General features: G+C 42.0%; 1 protein-coding gene across 4 annotated transcripts in view; it reads right to left on the bottom strand.

Moving 5' to 3' along the window:
• Window positions 1-24,955, bottom strand: part of LOC127585070 (voltage-dependent P/Q-type calcium channel subunit alpha-1A-like) — a 486,564-nt gene that overhangs the window by 23,980 nt on the left and 437,629 nt on the right. For 3 of the 4 annotated variants that reach the window (XM_052042224.1, XM_052042223.1, XM_052042222.1), the window contains 4 exons: window positions 24,212-24,312; window positions 19,892-20,001; window positions 14,885-15,020; window positions 9,998-10,111 (listed from right to left, as the gene is read on the bottom strand). In XM_052042224.1, the coding sequence (XP_051898184.1) occupies window positions 9,998-10,111; window positions 14,885-15,020; window positions 19,892-20,001; window positions 24,212-24,312 (461 nt within the window). The remainder of the gene's footprint in view (window positions 1-9,997; window positions 10,112-14,884; window positions 15,021-19,891; window positions 20,002-24,211; window positions 24,313-24,955) is intronic. The other variant, XM_052042225.1, reaches the window with a different exon arrangement.

Genomic DNA, 24,955 nt, shown 5'->3' on the forward strand with positions numbered 1-24,955 from the left:
CTGTTGGGTAGATTGAAGGAGATGACATTCACATATTTCCCATCCTGATTGAGACTGGGTGTAGTGATGGTTGTGCTTGAACCCACACCCCCACCCCTCCCCTGTCCATAGTGCTGCTCACAGGAGCTCCAGTATCTGTGCCTTGTTGATGTCACTGGTTTTACAGTAGTTCTGATCCAATCAGATTCTCCATTAGTCTTAACTACTATTCAACAGAGAACTTGCTGACATTCTTACTGTTCCTTCACAATAATGGAAAATATTTATAGACTAAGGACTGCACCCTTTATCTCAATCAAGATGAAACACTTTGATATCAATCTGTTATTAACATAGAAATTGAATTTTGTTTCTCCTCTTCAGACGTGGCAAGGGTTTTCCCTTAAATCAAAACTATTCTTCAGACAGTTAATGATCACAACGCATGCTTACTCGCGCTGAGTTTTCAATACAGAATCATTCCAGGAACATGCAATCCTTCAGCCTCTGTGTGGGTGCAAGACCCTCGCCATGCACGCTATTGGAAGGGCACGTTCAGTTGTCATCAGTATAGGGCTTTAAAACATTTTACAACAGGTCCCCCAATAGTTCAGTGGAAAAGGATTTTGGCTGGCATGGTGTGACTGTGGCCAAGAAGGAATCAGGTGTCAACATTCGGTCCATGCTGTGTTATCTCAATCAGCAAGATCAGGACCACAGACATAGTCTTGTCTGCCTTCCTTTCAAATCCTGAGGCAGAAGTGGTGATGAAGCCTACGGCTTGCAACAGAGCAACACTGGAGGAGTGCTTGGCAGATCAACAGAGGTGAGATAAACCTGGGCAATCATTGGCCCCACAAAGATGTCAGACACATTGGACAAAAATTAGAGGTGATCAAGAGTGGATCAATTGACTCTTTTGCTAAGCAGATTTCCTGTCACAGATTGGGTTTAAAATAATTATATGCACCATCTATATTTAAACATAACTTTGGGAAATAGAGCTCTTTGAAGACAATTAAAGGGCCATTCTCTTCATGAAGAATATATTTAGTACTCTTTTTGTTCTTGGGGGAAGAACTGTCATTGTTGCATAATCTTAGTTATAATCATATCGACTGTTAGATGTTTGCAGACAATTATTTTGGGAAAAAAATAGTGATTATTTTCCCCCTCCCACCAGATATTTGCCCTTTCAACAAATGAACATGCCCAGTAAATGCCACAGTTGACAAAATGAAGCCTTGAGACAGACAAGAGTAATCGAAACACAAAAGAGAGACTGAGACAGGGTACATACACTGAGGTTATTCCCACGGTTCCGCACTTTTCTCCTCTGCTAACAGCCACACAAGAGAGTGCATATTGAGAAGGGGAGGAAGTAAAAACACAAGACAGGAGAGAAGGCAGCGACAGGACAGAGGTGACAGAAAATGATCGCAGGAGGACCCCCACATCGAAAAGGCACCAACGAGGATGTCCAGGGTGTGGAAAGAAGGGCACAGATAAGGACACAGTTGGTTTTATTATTAAGTAAACAAAACAAACAAAAAACGGATGGAAGGAAAAAGCAAAGATCCAACAGTTATACAATAAACAGATAGAGCAGAATAGAACACACCAAACGGTTTCATAGTTGTCAAAGAAAGTGGATTGACCAGACCAACAGAATTTCTTTAAGATGGAAGAGTGGCTTTTTTAGGGAGGGTGGAGTTCCAGGATTTAGATATGGAATCATTTAAGTCCACCTGAGAGAGCAGATAGAGGCGGAGGGAGATAGAGAAGGTCAATATTATTTGAGTTCCACAGTTCCACATTTTTTTACATCACTTCGCCAGGCTGATCAAACAGTCCAGCACACCTTTTTCCCCTCAATCCTTTCCTGCACCCCATAAAAAGTTCTTTAGTTTCCTTTTGTCACACTGACTAGATGTTAGTCATGCCTTTTTCACCCCTTTTAGGATATCCCAGGAGCATTACAAGCTAATGAGGTACTTATTGACATGTTGTTGTTGTAATGTAGGAAGTGGCAGACACAGCAAGTTCCTAAAGGTAGCAATGTGATAATGACCAGTTAATGATACTTCAGTGATAAATATTGGCTCTGGGAGAACCCTCTCGTTTCCTCCCTGAAATGGTGCCATGTCTACTGAAGAGAGCAGACAGGGCTTCAGTTTCATATGTCATGCAGCAGTATTTCTGACAGTGCAGCACTCCTTCAGTGCTGCACCAAAGTATCAGCCTTGGTTTTTGTACTTAAACCCACAACCTTGCATCCTACAGTGGGACTTAAACCCACAACCTTGCAACCTACAGTGGGACTTAAACCCACAACCTTGCAACCTAGAGGCATGAGTGCGATACACTGGGGCTTGGGTGACAACAACTAGCTTCTAATCCCTTCTCAGCAGGCAGTCTGTTCCATCTGAGCAGTTGGAGCTATACTCGCAGAGGTTCAGGGCGGGATCACAGTTTTTAGAGGTGATATTAGAAAATGGTGTGAGAATGAGAAATTGAAAACATGTCAGTCTGTGAGAGAAAAAAATGGCTTTTGGTTGAATGTCCATTTTGGATTTTTCCTGATGCCAGCCTTCAATGGCATCATTCCATTTTCAGTGGACTGGGCTTGGCTTAAATTCAAGGTTTTAGATAACATGATATCAGGTACAGAACAGATTGGAGGCAGGGCAGCAAACTCTCAGTGTAAAAACATTTCTCTTTTTCACCTGGAGACTGCAGATGCTGGAAATCTGGAGTAACACAAAGTGCTGGAGGAACTTAGCTGGTCAGGCAGCATCTATGGAGGGAAAAAGACAGTTGGCATTTCAGGTTGAGCATCTTGATGTAGGGTCTTGACCCGAAATGTAGACTGTCCATTTCCCTCCATAGATGCTGCCTGACCCACTGAGTTCCTCCACCTTTTTGTGTGTTGCTCTCTTTCACATCCTCCTTTTGGAATTTCAGTCAGAGAACAAAGTTATGTACCAGATAAGGGTGGATTATGGGCACAGTCATTGCCTACAACTATTATAGAGAAGACTTGTATTGAATCCATGGGTTGATTCATTATGTTAGACAAGATGTTAAACTAAAGCCCTGCTAGTGAGTACTGACAATCTCATGGTACTATTTCAAAAAAGAGCAAGAGAATTCAATGTTGATCCTTCAGTGGATATCATCAAGCAACTGACTTGGTATTCATGTAGCAGCTTGTGGGAGCTTGCAGTGCAGAAATTGTCTGCCATATTATTTACATTACAGCAGTTTATACACTTCAAAAATACTTCATTGGCTATAAAGCTTTCTTTCTTAACAGGCTTCAGAGAAAAAGGCATTTCTAAACAGGCATTGCTGAACAATATGATAACTCTGAATGATAATTCCTCTCTAATCTTGAGTTGTTGGGGGTAATTGTAGTAGTTCCCCATTTGCTTAGAGCAAAACTAGAACAGTGGTTAATTTGTGCATTCCTGTTCTTAGTGACAGGGTAGATGTTTTTTGTCCAAACCAAAATTCCAATGTCGTCTGTCAATGTCTCAGTGTGTAGACATTGCAGAAGATCTGCTCTGCAAACATTTCTTTCAAATGAAGTAATGTTTTATCTGACAGATGAAGACTGCTGTCAACTTTTGCAAGTGTGTGGGAAATCCATTGTAAAAGGAAAGTTCTTCCAGCAAGTGGTGGAGGTCATGGGTTTGGGAGGGATATTGAAGAAGGAAGTTATCTCTAACATTCTCCAGCTTCACCAGCTATCAAACTTGCCTTCCCCCACACAAATTCCCATCACTTTATCCCACAATTGGTGGTCGTGATTCAGCTGCCCAACCTATGGACACTGGCTTTCTCTCCCCAACTCTCCTCTGTAAAGCCAACCCTCTTCACCAACTTTTTGCTCACCTCCCAGATATCGTTATTCTTTCCTGTATCAGACTGCACTGCAGGGAGCTTGGATGGGAATATTCTACAACAACACGAATAAAACTAATATTTTCTTTATTAATGAAGGTAATTGATTTGATAAGAACATGGGGAGGTAATGAAGCTTATCCAGCCAATCCTAGATTTAATATTAACAATTGATCCCGACAGCAATTGCATTGTGGAAGAGAGTTCCAAGTTTCTCCTGTACACAGACATTGACAGAGGACGTTGGAGTTTTGTGTGCAGAAGCCTTTCCTAACTACTTTCCTGAAATTAAACTGCTTCTAGTCCTGAATTCTCAAAACTATGGTAATAGCTTACCCTAGCCTATGATTTCCTCGCATTATCTTGAAAACTTCAATCAAGGAATTACTAAATTTCAGGGAATAGAATCCTACTTTGTGGAATCCCTCCTTTACAATGAATACCATCAGACTCCCAAAGCTTAAGGTCTCCTACTGTTGTGTTTGGCTGACCTTACACAATGATGTATCAACTGATACTGCCACTGTATTCTTGAACAAGAGGTGAGAAAGTCTGCATTGGTACAGTGCCACTTCTAACACTGTGGGTTCAACATTATTAATACAGACACACAGCCTTCAAATATTTACCCATGATCATTTGAATTAGCCAATTTGGATCTGTGCCCAGTAAGAAATTCGTGTGGACTGGCCTCATACATTTACTGAATTAACATAAGAATCACACAATTAAAATCCTCAAGTACCAATGAAGGAAAAAATAATCTACATCAGTCCTTCAAAGAGGCTACATTCTACCATTCACTGAGGCAATAATCCTACAACAGATTGTCCCAGCAATATACATTTTGGTTATATGTGCCTAAAGTTTTAAATGCAATAATTATTTTGTAATATTTGCAGGCATGCTTCTTGAGGTAGTAGAAAGTTGACTGAGATGTGATGAGCTTTTGACCAGGTGTATCCATGTATACAATGGGTTGATGATTATTCGTATTGATAAATGTATTTGCACCTTTGGGAGCTCTGTGTATGAGGTTATTAAGATACATCCTATGTCTGATTTTAAAAAAAATCACAGAGCCATAAGATCCTCTGGAGATAGGGTTTCCCCTGCTGACAATCCTTCTTCCCCTCCTACTCCTTCCTGTCAGTTGTTCTGGTTGGGAAGTGCTCTCCTCATCCTCCCTCCCATGGGCTGGCACCCAAAGCCCCCATGACTGTTGTCCACTGTGTATGGTTGAAGGGTCCATACAAGACTTTGCCGATTTCTCACTAAAGGTTCACACATCTCTCCTTTACCTCAATTTGCATTCAATTCTCAACAAATCTGCACATAATTGGTGATCCTCCTAAACAATTTAGGTGTGGCAGCCTTGGTGCTTGATACCAAGGTTTCTGGGCATGCTTTACACATGATGCATGAGCTCAGCTGAGTTTAATTTGAGCTGAATGAGGAATGGTGTCACAATCCAGCCACTCTATAATCCAGGCGCACATGTTACCATGTAAACCCATGGCCGGACATCGCGAGCCCCACTAAAAATGTACATTTGGAGCTTGCAAACATATCAGCAGTAACACTACTGAAGAAAGCAGCACAATGGAACCCAATCTTTTATCCAGAATGATGAGAATCCTCCATAAGCGGCATTTACAGAAAATGTGGTGAAGTGCAGTCACTAAATAACAAAAGGACTGCATAATTTCTATTCTGCATAGTCCTGTGCTTATAAAATGCTGAAATAACACGAACCATGTCCACCATGATTTGATAGGCCACTCTCTCACCCCTGAGTCAGAAAACTGGGGGTTCAAATCCTACTCCCCAGGTTTGACTACAGTGCTGCTGCCTCACAGCTCCAGTGGCCCGAGTTCGATCCTGACCTCCAGTGCTGTCTGTGTGGAGTTTGCACGTCCTCCCCGTGACTATGTGGGTTTCCCCTGGTTCTCTAATTTCCTCCCACATCCTAAAGATATGCTGGTTGGTAGGTTAATGGGTTACTGTAAATTATCCGGAAGGTAGGCGGGTGGTAGCAGAATCAGGGTGAAGGTGATAGGCATGTGAGAGTGAATAGGTGACTAGGAAGTTATTGGGGGAATGGGAGTACTCTAAGAGCCAGCATTGACTCAATGGGCTGAATGGCCTCCCGTGAAATAGGGATATCTGAAATACGGGAAGAGCCAGGTTGCCAGTCCATTGCAGTACTGAGGGAGGGCCACTCTGTCAGAGACTTGGATCATTTGTTAAATGTCTCTGCACTGGAAATAAATGGTCCCATGGAACCATCCTAAAGAAGAGCAAGGGGGATTATCTTGGCTACCTGGTCAATATGATCTACCAGATAATGTTATGAAAACGACTTATCTGGTCATTATAACATGGCTGTTTGTGGGAGCTTGATGTGCTCAAATTGGCAGTTGCATTTCCTACATTACCACAGTTCAAACAATACTCCAGTGGTTGTAAATCACTTTGCTACATACATCCTCCTTAGTGTAAGCCTGAGTTCAGCTGTGGCTAATTCAGGTGTTGGGGCCAGAACCTGCAATAAAATGTCGGGGTACTGCCTCAAATACCAGCATTTACCCTCGTAAGTACTTGTAAGTTGAGAACTCCTAAGTCGGGAAATGGAGCAGATGTAATTGAGAGCTCTCCACCATGGTGGAGAGGAAGCTAAAGTAAAGGAAAAAGGAAGACATCTTGGAAAAACTGGTGTGGAAAGTGTTCCCATAAGAACAGAAATGACAGAACCAGCGAAACCTCATTTTACCAGTTCCACTTAATTTACAGAGCTCTCAACCATGTCTGTTCCTTTCCCCACATTTCTGCTCGTACTCTCTCTCCTTCCACACAGAACAAGATTCCCCTTATCCTCACCTTCCAACTTACCAGCCTCCACAATCAATGGATCATCTTCCATGATTTTTCCCACCTACAGTACAACATGATGCCACCAACAGACACAATTTACCCTCCTCTCCCCTTGCAGCATTCCAAATTCCCTTTGCAACTCCCTGGTTCACTCTTTCCTGTCCACCACCACTTCTCTCAGCATCTTCCTTTGCAATCAGAGGGGATTCAACATTGCCCTTTTACTTCTTCCCTTTTCACCATCCAGAAACCCAGACACTTCTTCCATAGTGAAGCAGCAATTCAATTGTACTTCTTCTAATTGAACTTTATTTGATATTCACAATGTGGTCCCAATATAAGAGGAATGCAGTATGGGTGACAGCTTGGTGGAACACCTCCATTCATTTCATAAGGGTGATCCTGAGCTTCCAGTTACCTGGCGGTTTAATTTTCCACCCCATTCCCATCTCTGTCTTAAGCTGTTCCGACAAAGCCCAACATAAGCTCGAGAAACAGCATTTCATCTTCCAGCTAAGCCCATTAAAGCCCTCAGACATCGATTTCAGATAATGACCATTTTGGTTTGTTTTGAACTGGCCAGTTCTGATGAAACATCAACTCAAGTGTTTCCAGCAACTGAAGTATTTTGATATCTCGCAGTTCCATCATTGTTTTATTTTCTCTTTCTTCTACTCTCATTCATCTTCTTCTAATTACATCTCATCCAGACAGATCAGCAGAGATTAACAAGCCCCACCACCATTTGTGTCTTTCAGTCTCTCTTGGTCACCACCCAAACACAGACATCTCCTTTGTGCTCTCCACCCCTCTCCCCTTCTCTGCAAATTAAAACAAGTTTTATTTCTAACTTTTTCTGGTTCTGATGAAAAATCATTGAACTGTTCTCTCTCCTCAGATGCTGCCTGACCTACTGAAAATTACAAGCATTTTCTGTTTTTATTTCAGAAAGTAATAATTCTGGATGATCTAGCAGGGTGTATCACAAAGTTTTTGAAGATCCTTTTGTGTCATTGTAGCCTTACTGTCACCGCTTGTCAATTAACAGCAAGTACAGGCCATCTGGCCTTTGAAGCCTGCCTAGCTATTCATCAAGATTATGCCTTTATCACACTTACCGCACTATCCTCATATCCCTTTATTCCCTTAATGCCAAGGTTGAATATATTCAATGACTGGGGAGGCTCAGCCCTCTGGGATGGAGAATTCTGAAGTTTGAGTGAAAGAACTTTTCCTCCTCTCAGCCCTAAGTCGCTTAAACCTAATTCTTCAACTGTGATCCCTGGTTGTAGACTCCTCAGCTGGGGAAATACCCTCCCTGTGTCCACCCTGTAAAGTCCTCTTTAAAAAAAAATCCACTTCTCAAATTTCTAAATTCTATAGAATATGGGCCCAGCCCATTCAATCTCTCTTCATCTGGCAAACACACCATCCCAGCAACAACCTAGTGAATTTTGCACACCCTCACCGGTAAGTAGATCCTTTTGTTTTTAGGTAAGAATACCAAAATTGAACACCATACTCCTGATGCAGCCTCATCAAGGTACTATTTAATTATACTCAAATCCTTTTGTAATAAAGGCCAATGTAGTATTTGCTTTTGTAATTGCTTGCTGCACCTGTACGTTAGCTCCCAGAGATGTGTATACAACTAGGTCCGTCTAAATATCAACATTTCTATTTAAAAATACTCTGCTTTCCTGGATGACCTTATATTTTTCCACATTATCTCCCACCTGCCATGTTCTTGCCTATTTACTTAGTTTATCATAAATTTGCATCCTCCTCACTACTCACAATCCCAACTAGTTTAGAAATATGGAATTTGAAAATATGACACTTTGTTCCACCAACCAAATCGATTGAATTAGATTGTGAATTGGTGGGGCCCAGTGCTATGGTAGCTCGAAAGTCATAGCCTACCAATCTGAGAAATAGGTATTTATTCCCACTCTTTGTGTTCTGTCTGTTAAGTAATTCCCAATTCATGCCAATTTATTACCCCCAATTCCACGTCATCCAACCTTGTTGACCAGCCTCCTATGCTGTATCGAAAGTTTTCTGAAAATCTAAGTACACTACATCCTTCATTATAGATTCCAGCATTTTCCCGACCACTGATGTTGGTCTAACAGGTCGTCAGTCCCCCATTTCCTCTCTCCTTTCTTTCTTGATTGTAGGGTTACATTTGCTGCCCTCCAATCTGTGTAGATTTTTGGCTAATGAAGGCCATTCACCATAGCTGAAGTCTTTGAGAAAACTACGTCAAGTCTTAAGTATCCACTGTCGATCATCACAAAACAAATGCTTGGCAAAGCTGATTAGCAGTCTATCTGCAGTGTTGGTAATTGAGACACTTCCCCTGTTTTAGGAATGTCTGCAAGACTAAAACAAAATGAAAACAGATGGAAGAGACAAACAATTCCCTTTTTTAATTTAACAATCATCCCACTTTAACTCTTTCAGTGTTGCATTTGCCAAGGATAACAACATCTTTATTTAAAAGGAGTATTCCTATTCCTGGTTGGACGTCAGCATTTCAAATCTCACTATTTCATTGCATGAATCAGAATTCAGGTCTCATTGCACTGTGCTAAAATGTTAGTTCCCTGCTTGGCTCTACCAGTCAAATATTCAGCAAAATTTGCCAAAAAGTAAATAAAATTCCCATATGGATTTAGCTAATGCTCTCCCTATAAATCAGTAGCATCCAGCAGAAATTGTATTCTGCTTCTGAAGTTCAGTTTCACTGAAATCAAAAGCATGACATTTCAGAAGTGAAATCAATCTGCTGGAGGAACTCAGCAGGTCAAGCAGCACACGTGGAGGCAGAGGAATGGTCAACGTTTTGGGTCGAGACCTGAGGCAGGGTCTTGACCTGAAATATTGACTATCCCTTGGCCTCCCCAGATGCTGTTTGCCTCACAGGTTTTTTGCTCTAGGTTCCATCATCTACTGTCTCTAGTGTCTACAGATTTCAGAAGTGGACAGCAACTTGGAAGCCGCTGCTATAATGCTTGCTCAATCCTAATTATTGGAGTCAAATTTCTTCCCATTTATTAGTTACTAGCTTTTTTGGGTATAAACTGAAAGAACAATTCGTTTGGGCTTATTTGGAACCTAATGATTTCTCCTGTAATGCGTTTGGGTGCAAACTCATTGGCACAGGTCTCATTGAAAGAGTTATGTTAATGGCACGCGATAGAGGACGCAGCAGAGTAAGTCTCACTGAGCTCACTTGGTTCCCTGCTGGTAGTCGTGGCATGGAGGATGCTCGACTTTGGCCTTCCATCGGGAGGTAATGGTCGCTGTCCGAGTAGGCGTCCCTCCCCATTTCTTGCATCTCCACAGCCTGCAAGACAAAGCCAAATTTGGGGGGGTATTAAAGGGAAGGAAACATCAGCCACAGCTGTACTCGAGTGAGCTAGAAGGCTCCTCGTACTCTCTGCTGCTCCTGAGTGTGTGCCAGGTGTACACTCCACCTGCCCAATGCGTTCACAGAAACAAACAGCTAAGGAGAGGGGAATTTTAGTTGGTATTTATACCAGATAATTAGCCTGCACACTAATTGTTTGATTTTCATCATTTATGGGACGTTGGTATTGTTGTCCAGGACTAGAGGGCACAGTCTTAGAATCAGAGGGTACCGGTTTAAAACAGAAATGAGGAGAAATTTCTTTAGCCAGAGGGTAGTGAATTTATGGAATTCTTTGCCACATACAGCTGTGGAGGCCCAATCACTGGGGGCATTTAAGAAGGAGATTGATAGGTATCTAATTAGTCAGGTTATCAAGGGATATGGGGATAAGGCCAGAAATTGGGGCTAGATAGGAATAGTTTTAGTTTAGCTAATGGAGCAGACACGATGGGCCGAATGGCCTACTTTTGCTCCTTTGTCTTGTGATCTTGTGAATATTGATTGCTCATTGCCAGCTAATCAGGAAAGGATGAACAAGGCCATTCAGGTCCTCATGTTTATTCAGTGATCTAACTCATTACACCCTCTATAAACAGAGGATATATATTACTTGAAAATACCCTGCCTTCTCCCCTTTTCCTTAGTACTTTTGGTTAACAAAAATCCATCAATTCTATATTTAAAATTGACAACTGAGTCAGCAGTTGTTAAATTAATGAAACGTGAAGCAGGACGCAGCAGAGTTTGTTTTACTGAGCTCGGTTGGATCCCCTGAGGAAGGACAATGATCGATTTGGCCCTCTATCGAGAAGGTTGTCCTGAGATGCCGCCTTGAAACGCTGCAGTCCCTAAAGTGATGATAGTCCCACAAACGGATATTTCTAGAGTTAATTTTGAGATCGACATGGGGGAGGGTAAAGAAGAACTCTTATTTTTCTCTCTAGCAGTGGCGCTGGATGAGTTTGTAGCAACGAATCACAGTGTTTTCAATGAGTCTTGTATCCTCACCGACATCATTTTATTTGAGTGTCTGAACAGGTAGTGAGCTATAGGACTTGCCCATCACTCTCATGACTAAGAGCTCGATATTTTCAACTGCTTTAAATATGTACAGTATATGATAAACTTTTAACTCATTGCCTTTGTGGAGCTATTGGGTTTTGGAGTGGAAAATTTCACCAACTTCTGTCCTCAATAACAGTGTGAAACACTTCCAGGTTTGGCAAAATGAGGGTTCAAGTTGGAGTTGTGCTCCCTCCCTCTCCATCACTGCCACAATCCACTAGTCTGCTGTTTTTCACTACTTCAGTGCCAATTTTAGCTCAATTATGTAAAAGATCCCTCAGCACTAGTCTGGAGCACACCACTGGGACTTTCCATATTGTCGCTCCAATGTTTATTCCTTAATCAATATTTCAAAAACTAACCATCAGGTTGTTGTTCGTAGGTTTCCTGTTTTAGAATGGCTCCACCACCACCTCCTGAAGGGCAGTTAGGGATGGACAATAAACGCTGGCTTCTCCAGCAACACACGCATCCACGGAAAATGAATAGTTAAGAACAAACTGCCTGTAACGTTTCCTACAACGCAAGTGACTACACTTCAAGAGATACTTCATTGGGTGTAAAATCCTTTGGACGTCCTGAGGTTGTCAAAATTGCTACAGAACTGCAAGTCTTTCCCTCTAGCTCCATTACTTTTAGCCCATTGCACCCCACTAACAGACCATTCACTCTGACCGACACCATCAATAACATGATGCTACAGGAAGAATATGGTGTTTCATGACATGCTACCCAATATGCATGAACAAAATGTTTAATCCCAAAATCACCTGCAGTTGTTTTCCTTTCTATCTCCCCCTTCTCAGCATTTATGCACTCCATCCAGATTTTAGAGTAATAAGCCTTAATTTTGTTTTGATTTATATAATGTATTTACTGCTTTGCATGTGAGCTCCTTTGAAAAGGGGAGACCCAACACAGATTGGATGACCGCTTTGTGGAATCCATCCATTCAGTGCTTTATTATGACTATGAGCTTCCAGTCACCTCTCTCCATCTCTGTCCCTGTTTCAAAGTTCTACACTGTTCCAATGAAGGGCAGTGCAATCTAAAGTAACGTGACCACATTTTTACAGTAGGCACATTAAAATCTTCTGGATTCAACAATTTTGATTCTTCTTCCCCCATTTGCACCTCCTCTAGACTCCTCTGTTTCCTAACCTCACCCACTTTCACTTCATTCCATCGCTCTTTAAAAAATTTAATCTCTCCTGCTCTGCCCACCATTGCAAACCTTTCCCTTTGTTCTGTTCTCCGCTGCCCACTTCCTCTGTACCTTATTTCACCTCCAACCTTTCACAGTTCTGATGAAAGGTCATTGATCGGAAACATTTCTGTTTCTTTGTGCCTGACCTGCAGAGCAGTTCCTGAATTCCCTGAACTATGATGTTTTGCAATGTTGCGTACAACAAAACGTGTGCCATTCAATGAGAACATAGCTGACTTCTACCTCACGGTCAGTTTCCTGTACTAACCCCATATCTCTTGTTTCCCTCAGTATCTAAAAATCTATCATCTCTATCTTGAATATACTGTCTTCACAGTTCTCTTGGGTAGAGAATTCCAAAGATTCTGTATCCCCAGATGTAGAAATTTCTGATTATCTCTGTTCTGAATGTCCAATAACTTACTTTAAGACTGTGTCGCCAGGTTCTTGGCACCGGACCCCATTCCTCATCTACCTTGTCAAGCCCCCAGTTTGTGTGTTTCAACAGATCTTGATGTCTACTGTCCCTCTCTCTAGCTCACCTGCCTTCTCCCCACAACCAGCAATGCCCACCTGATGTTGGTAAATAACCAGTGTAAAGTTATGAATCAGAAAACATATGAATGTTATCCTGGTCAACACCTTCCCCTCAATCAACACCAGCAGGAACAGCCACCTTCTATCATATGTACATAAAGTAACTCTCATATTTGCCTGCATCACAACATTCAATGCATTTCAAAGTACTTCACACCATCTGTCGCACTTTGGTATGTTTCCAAGAGATGTGACAAGGTGGTATATAAATGCAAGTCTTTAAATAAGAAAAGAATACCATAAAGAGTCTTAGTTGTGTTATACAACTAGATTAGCCAGTACTCAGCATTTCAACACTTGATACTGCTTGATGATATCTCAGATAACAGATTAGGAAACCATTCCAAATGTGCAACTACCAACTTGCACTAAACTGTAGAAAGCAGATAAATCTGGATTTTTTAGACAATAAGATGACTGCAAACCACACAGCCTATGGAGAAATGCTAATTTTTAAATAGTGGCATTCACCATTATCATTCAATAACTTTGGCATTTTTCTGCATGTGTTGAATAATTCAGAAATCCCAGCATTGCTCTGAGTGATTCAACGTTCCTTCACAGGCTGTGTTGTTTGCAGCCTCCTGCACTGCAATCAAGGGAAATCACTGGGAATTTGCAAACTAGACCCACAGTAAAACGTTGCACTTGAGCCCAAACTGAAGTTGTAATAACATCCCAATCCCAGATTCTGCTAGGCAAAGTATCAGGCCTGAAAATCCAATTTTAAGTAACAAGCTGCTGGAACAACTCAGCGGCTCAAGCAGCATCCATGGGGGAGGGGGAAGGAATTGTTGATGTTTCAAGTCGAGACCCAGCATCAGGACATGATGTAGGGTTTTGACCTGAAATGTGTACAATTCCTTCCCCTCCCAAAGATGCTGCTCAACCCGCTGAGTTCCTCCAGCAAATTGCTTATTGCTTCAGATTTGAGCATCTGCAGTCTCTTGTGTCTCCAATTTATGTGGATTTTAATTCCCTTACATACAAAATAAAGATTTTAAAAAAGAAACTTTGTCAACGATATTTCAGCATCCCCATAATGGTTGTTCCAGAATTTATTTTGTCCTCTGTAAAATGCTTTAAATATTGATAAAACATTGTGTTTTTGCTAGAAAAACAGAAAATGCTGGGATACTCAGCAGGTCAGATGAAGTCATTGAATTGAAATGTTAAATCTGCTTCTCTCTCCACAGATGCTGCCTGACCTGCTGGGTATCCCAGGGATTTTTGCTTTTATTTTAGATTTCCAGTGTATGTATTGTTTTGCTTTGTTTTGAACTTTTTGTGGGGTGTGAGAATTCTTTATTGGCTAGCCAGTCAGCTTCCACTTATAACGACACAGGGGAGTCCATTTAGCCCGTGAGTCCATGCCAGCTCCTGGGGTAGGAAACCTATTAGTTCCATTACCCTGCTCCCTATTTGCTGTTTAACTTATTCTCTCTCACACATGCCCATCAATTCCCCTTTGATTCTTTGGGCCAATAACCTACACTGAAGGGCTCGATCACATCACAGCCACTGAGCATCAGGGATTGCATTGAATTTACACCTACGGAAATCCATGCCAGAAGACCACTAGATCATTGTGGGCAAGTTTTTACTGAGGTCAGAAGTATGCCCTGTTACCTCATTACTGACCACAAATTCTGGGTCATCTAATTCGGTGTGCTTGGCAGCAGAAGCCAGTGTATTCAGAGGCGCTCTTAATGGGCTGGTCTCGAACTGGATTCGGGTGTGGATGGCCACTCTTTGCCTGACACAAAGTGAATAACCACAAGACAATAAAGTGTGCTAATTAACTCTGCGACACCAAGCAATGTTTTGACAACCTGTACCTGAGAGTTTGGCCGAGTGTCTTCTATCTCCTCCGATCGACCTCTTTCAGGACTCCAAGCCCCCGTCTGCTGAAACATTTTTTGAGCTCGATCCGTGACCCAAGATTGACTCTCCTTCATTATCCCATCTTGTGGTCTTTGGGCAGAAGAATCATGCATTTAGTAAGGACATCAGTACACACAGTGATGAAACTGGTCAGTACTAGGCAGAACACCTGAGTAAATCACCTTGCCTGTGAGTTATTAAACAGTAGCTTGTGTCAGATCTTCAGGGAGCAATAGACTGCCCCTCTACACTGGAACATGGAAACTGATTTAAAGAGGTGTGGCACTTCTGACTGAGGTTTCTCAGGGTAACATCCATAGCAACAAGTGGGCAGGAAAAGATATGCAAAGTATATTTAAGGAAAGGTACTCTTTCTAAGATATGCACTGCACCCTCATTCACAGAACATGTAGCTGATCAATGATTGACATCCTGTGGTTTGTCAAGGTGAGGGGTGTGAGTGCCAAACACTGTGGCATTTTCTTACTTCCCATCTGATACCGATAGAAGTGTACAAATGGTTAGTTACAATGTAAAGCACCCTGTTCTCCAGCCAGTCTCTGAGGAGAATGCCTAATTACATATCATTTCCCAAAGGCCATCTCTGTTGCCCGGTGCATCACATGAGGTGGTAGCTTTAATCCTGCATAGATGGAGGTGGATTTCTGACTCCACTTCATTGCCTTCAAACAACCACCCTTGCAAGGCTCACTGCAAAGAGGGTGTGGGCAAGATTGTGTCCGTGTATGTCTACATATGTGAACTAACTTCTTGCAGCAGGGCTTCATCTCCATTTGTCCAGGACCTCTTTGGCATTCAGACCAAGACCTTACTCTGCCCAAACTGTGTTGTAACTGGTGTGCCATGGCCACCTCATGTTAAAAGAATTCATGCAAAGGGCTCCTCCTTTCTTCAGAACTGAGTGAAAGCAAGTCAACTTTGATCCTAAGGGACTGTCTGAGAAGAAGACCCATGTGTGGTGCCATCCTTCCTCAACATCACACCACCTCTGTTGTCCTCCCTAGCTCCACCTTTCATCCTCTTCCTAATTCTTGTACCACCCACCATCTGTATCATCCATCGGGAATTGGCTTGCCGCACTCTGCTTTCCCCACCCACATTCCCAGTGAGACTGAATCAGACTGCAAACAACTTCATCATTTTACCTGTCGACAGTCAAGTTCAAATCCCTTTTCCGATTTGCTTATCATCACCTCTTCCCTGACTTGCTACTCACTGCCGCCAAGACTCTTGGCCCCATGCTATTGTTGCTGCATGATCTGACTCCTACTTTCTGGACCTACACAATCTACGAGCACCATAACAGTTAAATAGGTCCTCCATCACTACCCACACCCCATTCTCACTGACCTATAGTGCCACCTGGTCCCCAAAAAAGAAAATACATTGTCCTCTTCCTCAGCTATACAGCCCTCCACTGTCCACTTTAACTGCACAAGTTGCTTTGGCCTTCCAGGTCCTCTCACACTGTTGTTTTTGTTTCTCCACCATTAATCATCAGTATTTCTACTGTATCATTCCCTTCCCCAGACTCAGTGCTCAGTCCAATTCATGGCAGCCCTGTAGGCAACTCTGCCAGGCAATGTGATGCGGTGTGAGGTATGTTATAACTGGTGCCTATGAACTACTAGGGTGAGAGTAGTTGGAACAGATTGTGTTTTGTGTTTACTGGATTAGTAATCCATTAGTTTGGACTGAAATCTTGAGGAAAGTGAAGTTAGTTGGTTAAGTAATTTTTTTAAGAAGCTGTTATCAGTAAAACTAACTGGGGAAGTTTTTTTTTGAAGAAGCACATCTAGTTCACTAATGTCCCTCAGGAAGGAAACCTGCCATCCTTACCCAATCTCGTTGCTAACTCCAGACCTATCCCATGTGATTCACTCTAACTGGACTAGCAAGCCAACCAATCAGCAAGGAGACAGCACACCACCATCTCAAGAGCAGCTATGAATGCACAATGCTGGGCTTACCAATGACACCAATGAATAAAAATACAGATCCTTCCTGGATTACAAGTGCCCGATTTATGTACAGCCCATACATATGATCAAGTGTTTGTGAAACCAGCGGGACGGATTTGCCGGCTGCTGTGGGGTTGCAGGCATCTTCTGCCGTGTGGGAACTTGTTGCATCTTGCAGAGAAGTCTGAATGGTTGAGTTAAACACCTTGGTTTAACTGCACGTTGCCCTTGGTTGGCTTATGTTTTTACTTAAATATATTGCTGGGCGGCCACATTTCCGACTTGTGAACTGTTTGGGTTACAGACAATTCTCAGCAATGGAACCTGGTTGTAATTTTGGAAGAACCTGTATTATAATTGGTGATACGAGTGGAAAAACACATGCTCAAAAGGCATTCCTCAGTTTAATATATTTAGCCTCTTATTTCTATGCAAATGTTTATTTACATATATTTCCTACATTTTTGCAATAACTATACTTTGAGTATTTCATTGGCTGGGATGCAGTGAATGGCATTAAATAAATGCACCTGCTTTTTATTATTAAGCATGCACACTTATAGGGTTGCATTAGTAAAGAGGAGGATTGAGTGCCTCAGTTTGAGACTATGAGGAAATTGTGAAATCAATATCACTGTCTTAATCAGGGAGGAGAATAATGAAAACTCATCCCTCTGGCACACTAATTATTTGGGTTCTTTATTGGATTCATACTACCTCTTACTTTGTTGAGAAGGTTTGGAAGATTTGAAAGCAAAGAGGAGAATTTTCAACTCCGCATGCTTGGGGAGCCAGTCCAAAACACATGGACAGGATTAATGGGAAAGCAGGTGCCAGTATTTTTGTTTATTTCCCTCATAAGGTGTGGGCCTGTGGTGGCAAAGCCTGCTTTTATAGTTTGTGCCTAACTGTCCTTGAATTGAATGGTTTTCTGGGCCAGTTTAGAGACAACCCCACACATGTAGACCAGAGTAGGTAATGATGGCAGATACCATTCCCTAAAGGACATTAGTAAGTAAGATGGTTTTTGTGACAACTAAGTAGTTTCATGCACAAACATTGGAGGTTGGCCCCTTTGGGTAACATAGCAGAGGATCGTCATTGACTGTGGAACCAACCTTGGAACTTCTGCTTTTAGCTAAGCCCTAAGCCTCTGGCAACCACAACAGCATCCACTTACGCAGCACTTTCAACAATTCCTGGCGGGACTCAGGCCAACATCACTCTGCCAACTGACACCCATGGTGGCAATGTCCACACGAGGTACCCACACACCAGAGAGAAAGGCTAAGACATACAGGATGGGAGAAGGCTTGTGTGGAGCATAAAACAGTATTAACAGTTGGTCTAAATGTGTGTTACTACACTGTAAATTCTGTGCATTGGTTTGAGATTTGATTCCAATTAATCCAAGAAGAACATTTGGAAAGGAGGAGCTATATTCAGATATGGACTGACTCAATCCCAACAACCTGCACTACCTTGGGTTAAACACAAATGATTCGGAAGACGTTGCTCGGAGTGTAACAGCAGAGATATATGCTCTGGAACACAAAAGTATGTCTCCTGCAGTGACATAGTCCAGCATATTACTGAGCAAATATAGAAACTCTGAAGCAATTATGTCTTCAAAGGCCTCCTGCAGCTAATAGTTAGAAGCTGAGAGCATTTTACGTGAATCTTGTCAGGAAGTAAGTAACTTTAATCTCACTGCCACAAGTGGCCTCATTTTCAATCTTGTTCATCCAGCAAAGTCATTCACTACATTCTCAGTTTGAGATTTTGATGACCCAATCAATTAATGGATTAAAGGAGCAAAATAATTACAAAGTTTGGGAAAAATGGGATGGTGGACAGTTGGAACTCACTCCTGCAGGGAGTGGTGGAGGCGAATTGCGAAAATGTATCAGAGGAGAAGCAGGATAAACACTCACGGGAGAAAAGAATAGAGGGATATATTGAAGGGGTGAGATGAACAGGAGTAGGAAGAAGCTCATAAGCATCAAAGAGTGTGGAATTGTCGTCTGAATCCTCTGATATTGAATATCTATTTGAATTAACTCAGCAAGAAAATTTAGAAGTGTTGATTACACAAAGGAGGGTTATGGGCTGTGTAGGAGGGAAGGGTTAGATTGATCATGGGGTAGGTTTATATAGGTTGGCATAACATCATGGGCCGAAGGGCCTGTACTGTGCTGTACTGGTCTATTTTCTATGTTTAAAGTCCAACATCATCAACATGTGGAATTGGATTCTCAGGCAGGAATCAAATAATAATCAGTCCGAACTTGAAATGGATATATAACCCCACTGAGTACAAATCCTAATCTTAACTCGAAACCCACAAATTAGACACAGTACTAATCCCAATCTGATTATATACCTGCACCTAAATTTAAATTTGGATGGGATAATAAACACAACTCCAATTAGAGATTTAGTATCCCAATGAAACAAAGAAACTCAATCCAAAATTCCAATCATAGAGGACAATTACAAGTACTATTCTCAACTATCATACCTGGACTCAATTCATGGTTTTGATAGATTCTTAAGAGTTTAGGATTCTCCTCATAGTGACCTCGGTGGAGATAACTGTCAGGGACTGGATGAGTGAGAGTTAGGAATAAATATCCTTTTTACCTTCTAGCCCGTGGATCCCGCAGAAGGTCAGATAAAAAAGTGGTATCAATCATATTAGTGTAGATTGGTTCACTCTCCTGACTCTTGAGGTGGAAGAAAGCAAAACTAAAGGAATAATTTACAGTCATAAATTTTAAGAGTACACATAATTTACACATTTCACTGACTGACATTTAACTAGTGATTCTTCAGCACAACAGTTCCAATCGGGATTTACTGGGAGTTCACAATTAACCCAATGACCCACTCTTAAGTGTGCAGCATCTAATCCTCTTGGCCTGTTAGATCCATGGATTACACCACTTTATGAATTAACTCATTGGCATTGGAACTTACAGGGCATTCCCAGATACATGCTGCTGCTCCGGCAAAGCGCTCTGCCCTGGATCCATCTCCTGGGTAGGCGACGGTGGCTCCATGCGCTGAAATAGTAATGGCGTTCGATTCTGTGTGAGATATAACATGGCCTCGGGCTGGCATCAGACAGACTTATGGGAATGAAGATATCAGATTCAGAATGTGATGTCGAAAGAAGATTCATTTACTTCCCAGGTCACTCCGGATTCTGGGAAAAAGGAGGTCATTTAACACCGTGGCTCTGTGAGAACTAATTTGTCTGATTCATACCCCAAAAATACTTATAAATATTATAATGTAACAAGGAATCAGATCATTTTCAGTCAAATATTTTCAAAATGCATTGGGAAAAATTATTGTGTTTACATCTTTGATCCAAAAATTCAAGTTGAGTCATTTTGGGGTGGGGGGGCAGGGGGGGTTTAAGCTGAGGTGGTGGGATGTTTGAGTGTGTCTAGGGCTAGGGAGAGGGACAATGTGATGAGACTGAAGGTCAGATACTTCCCTTCCCCTGGGGAGAGATGGACAGTCAGAGTTGCCCATGCAAACCTCACATAAACTACTTTCAGACTTCAGAACAACTGGCAGAAGGAGAGAAGGAAATTGTTAGGAAAAAATATACCTGAAGAATATGTCTCCTTAAAAATATCAACCATTGCAAATTCTTAAAGATAGCCTCCAAAGGAATAATGTTGCAGAAAAGGTTACATCATGTTTGACAGACTGCCTAGGGGCCGAGTTCAAATCCCACCTGGGGAACTTAATATCTATTAAATACCTCTCACATAAAATTCTAATGTCAGTAATAGTGAGCATGAAACTAGCAGGTTGTTGTAAAATCCCATCTAGTTCAATGCTCTCCTTACTCTCTAGGCAAGGAAATCTAACAGTCTGACCTGGTCTGGCCAAAACGTTACTCTAGACCCAAAACTATCTGGCTGATTCTTTATTGACCTATGAAGCAGAGGTTAATTTAGGGATGGGCAAGAAATGTTGCCCTTGCCACAGGCATCCACATCCCATGATTACATTTGAAAAAGGTTGTCATTATCAGTGGATTGAAAATTGCTCGAACTGGATCAAAAACATCTAGTTACAACATAGAGACACAAGAGACTGCAGATGCTGGAATCTGAAGCAAAAAAACCAAACTGCTGGAGGAACTCAGCAGGTCAGGCAGCATCTGTGGAGGGAAATGGACAGTTGCTGTTTCAGGTCGAGACCCTGCACCTGGACCCAATATGTTGACTGTCCATTTCCTTCCACAGATGCTGCCTGACCTGCTGAGTTCCTCCAGCAGTTTGTTTTTTGCTTCACATTCCAGCATCTGCAGTCTCTTGTGTCTCCATGTTGTAACTAGATGTTTAGCAAAGACTAACTTGCAACATATTGTCCTGTTCTGTTTCTCTGGTTAGTCATGGACACTGTTGCCATTCCCTTTTGCAGGAAGAAGAGGGAGTAACCATTATCCACACTGTTAGAGTGAGGAAAGGAGTATTCCCCTCACACCAATCTTAACAGCCTTCCTAGGAGGTGACCCGCATCTTAGGAAGGATGTGCTGACGTTGGAGAGGGTTCAGAGGAGATTTACGAGAATGATTCCAGGAATGAAAGGGCTTAAGTATGATGAGCGTTTGTCGGCTCTTGGACTGTACTCGCTGGAGTACAGAAGGATGAGAGGGGACCTCGTAGCGACATTTAAAATGTTGACAGGTAAGGATAGAGTAGATGTGGCTAGGCTGTTTCCCTTGGTGGGCGTGTCCAGGACCAGAGGGCACAATCTTAGAATTAGAGGGTACAGTTTCAAGACAGAGATGAGGAGAAGTTTCTTTACCCAGAGGGTGGTGAAATTGTGGAACTCCTTGCCACGCACAGCAGTGGAGGCCAGATCAGTGGGGGTATTCAAGGAGGAGATAGACAGATATCTAAATAGTCAGGGTATCAAGGGATATGGGGATAAGGCTGGCAAATGGGATTAGAATAGTTTTTTTTTCTCTCTCTTTTTTCCCACCCCATTTCTTTTTCCCTTTTCCTTGGAGCAGACTCGATGGGCTGAATGGCCTGCTTCTGCTCCCTTATCTTGTGATCTTGTGATCTTGTGACTTCAGAGCAACAATGGCAGTGGGCCATTAACAGGTCATCCACCCATTGACTCAGGACTCAGGATAACTAAGCAAAATTGAAATCGGATACAATTTGACTCCTGGAATCCCGATGTGCTTCTACAATTCATTGGAAGAGGCTCCCCAATAATTAAAATTTGATAAATGTCTTAAATTTGCCTTTGGAGGATTTCATGAGGTACTGACAAATTCAATGTTAAATGACCATCCTGAGTAAATGAATATCATCTGAACCCAAAGCATTCATTAAAAAAAAGATCATGCGGGTAACTAGCATCTCTTCAGTGCTTTAAAGGCAAGATGCAGAAACGAAATCCGGGGTAAACCTTTCTCCATCATTTTCGGAACATTCTTCGAGATGAGATACCTTTTTTGATTGACCACGTAGATTGGCAAAAACAAACAGAACAAACAATGTGGAAGACCACAACTTGGCATAAAACTCCCTTCCAAACGCCTCTTACCAATGAGCCAGAGTGAACTACAAACGGCCCAGGCAAAGACAGCTCTAACACCGGAACAACTTGGATCAATCAACTAACAATTGAGATTCCAGATTGTAATAACAGCTTCATTTGCAGAAAATTGGTTCAGCAGTCTCAAAAAAATTTTGGTCGCTTACAATGTTTCACTTTGCCATCTAAGGTCTGAATCTGCCTTAAACATTGTCAAAAGTGGCTTGTAATAATAAGCCAATAGCAGGATACACCATACCAGTACTTGTACACGTTGGGCTACATCTACAACTGGGAGAGACGTTCAGCTTGTTTGTTAAGCTGATCCCTCCGCTTCCCCTTCTGCTGAAGGCACTGACTTGCATCACGTAGCTGTATGTTGGAGCTTACTGTGCATGGACTGGGTATGAGGTTCAAATCCAAGAGTGACCACAATTTGAAGTATTTAATTGACTGTAAAGCACTTTAGCATGTCCAGGAGGGGATGTGAAAGGTGCTTTAGGTATACAAGTCTTCCTTTAGGTGAATTTACAGCCATTTGCTTCAATGTGTTTTAAGTGTAAATAATACTTCATGTTGTTGAATACATTTCAAAAGCTTGGTGTCCTCAGTTGTAACACTGGTTATTGATGGAGAACTTTAACACCACATGGGCAGTGCACTGATTTATGGCTGAGAGCAGTAACTGGCCCAGTCTCACACATGTACACTACGTGAGGTCATAAATTATTCAAAGTAAATGGGATCCTGATGTGGAAGACATTAACTACAGAAAACAAACCAGTGGGAAATACATGAAAAATCCACAAGCACCAATATCCCCTGAGAAAACTCAGGAGTTGTATAAACAATGGATGTTCACAAACTCAACAACACTCGAAGCTCGACACCACCCAGGACAAAGCAGATTGCTTGACTGACACCCCAGCTACCACCTTAAACATTTGCTTCCTCCACCACGGCGCACCATGAAAAAAATCATTCAGTATATTTAACTCCAGCCTAAGGATCTGGAGGAATGTTGAGAATTATCTTCAATGACATCTAACTATGGATCCTCAGAAGCAATAAATCTTCAAATTTTTCCTCAGTTGACTGTGTTAAACATGGCGTACACTGGCGGCTGTGTAGTCTATTCCATTGGAGACAATGGAACTGAATTTCAGCGGTAGAGTATAATGCACAGCTGCTACCATTTTGTGCGTCCATTGCACTGTTTGAAGTTAAATTTCTGCCCCTCAAAGATTGAGTCTTGTTCCCTTTGCATCTCAATGTCCTGATATCAACTGATGCTTGTGCTGCAATGCAGTTCTGCACTTGGATCGATCCACGACCAAACCTTCAGACCCACAGAGAGGTCAAACACCACAAACCTGCCAGTATCAGATAGAAGCGTGAAGAAAGGCCAGATAGGAGGCTCGAATGACACATGCTCCATGGTTTGGATACCCCAGATTTGCTGAGATGCAAAAATAACCAGGTTGGAAGCTCAACATTGCCAAAGGAAAGTTCCATTCTCTGCTATCGTGACATCTAACGTGAAGACCAATGAATGCGAATGTGCAAGAAGCAAACATCACAAAGCAAAATTGTAAGCCGAGCAAATTAAGGAAAGCTTTGTTCTTTCTCTGGGTGAGCCTTTGTTTTGCATTTCTCTTTTTTTTTGGGGTGCTGACTGATAGGGTTTGTGATTGAATGGATGCTCTCTGCTACACTAGTACCTGCTCCTCGTGGAGTAGCTGGAGCTTTTTGGCTTTGCTCTGCCGGTAGTATTCCATGATCATCATGGCCGCGTAGATCTTCCCTACCGTGAGATCCGTAGCTGCAGGAGGGGGAAGGTAAGAGGATAAATTAGGAAGCAGGAGTCAAAAGTTGGCCTCATTATTAGTTGCTTGTTGACATCCCATCCCCAGCCTTAAATGTTAGCTTTTCACACATATTTCCTTCCAAATTCCTAAAACTGGTTAACTTTCCCAAACAGTCATTAGGGTGAATAATTCTTTCGACCAACTCATTTACATCAACTCTGATGCTTCTTCATGAAGGACAACTCCACAGAAAGCAAAATCCATGAGCATCCAGTTTTGGAGTTACCTATTAGATCACAGATTAGATAAGATTAGATTAGAATAATTTATTGCCATATACACCAGTGTGCAATGAGATTCCTTGTTACAGAATACTGCAGTGCATTAGGAAGCTTATTGAAACTACCCCACACATGCAACTCTTCCCAAAAACCCCAAAACTAAACTTCTTCAAACACGTGCCCAATTAGCTTTTGGAAGTTCTCATGAAATCTACCACCATTTCAGATGGTGGTCTTTAGATCTTAGCCGATCTCTTGTGTGAAAACAAAATCCTCCCATTTCTCCCTCTAGTTCCTTTGCCAATTATTTTAAACCTATGGCTCTGGTTACAACACACTTGCCAGAGGAATCAGTTGTAGGAAGGAACAGTTCAAA

This window comes from Pristis pectinata, chromosome 31, assembly GCF_009764475.1.
Source record: "Pristis pectinata isolate sPriPec2 chromosome 31, sPriPec2.1.pri, whole genome shotgun sequence".
Taxonomy (NCBI): Eukaryota; Metazoa; Chordata; class Chondrichthyes; order Rhinopristiformes; family Pristidae; genus Pristis; species Pristis pectinata.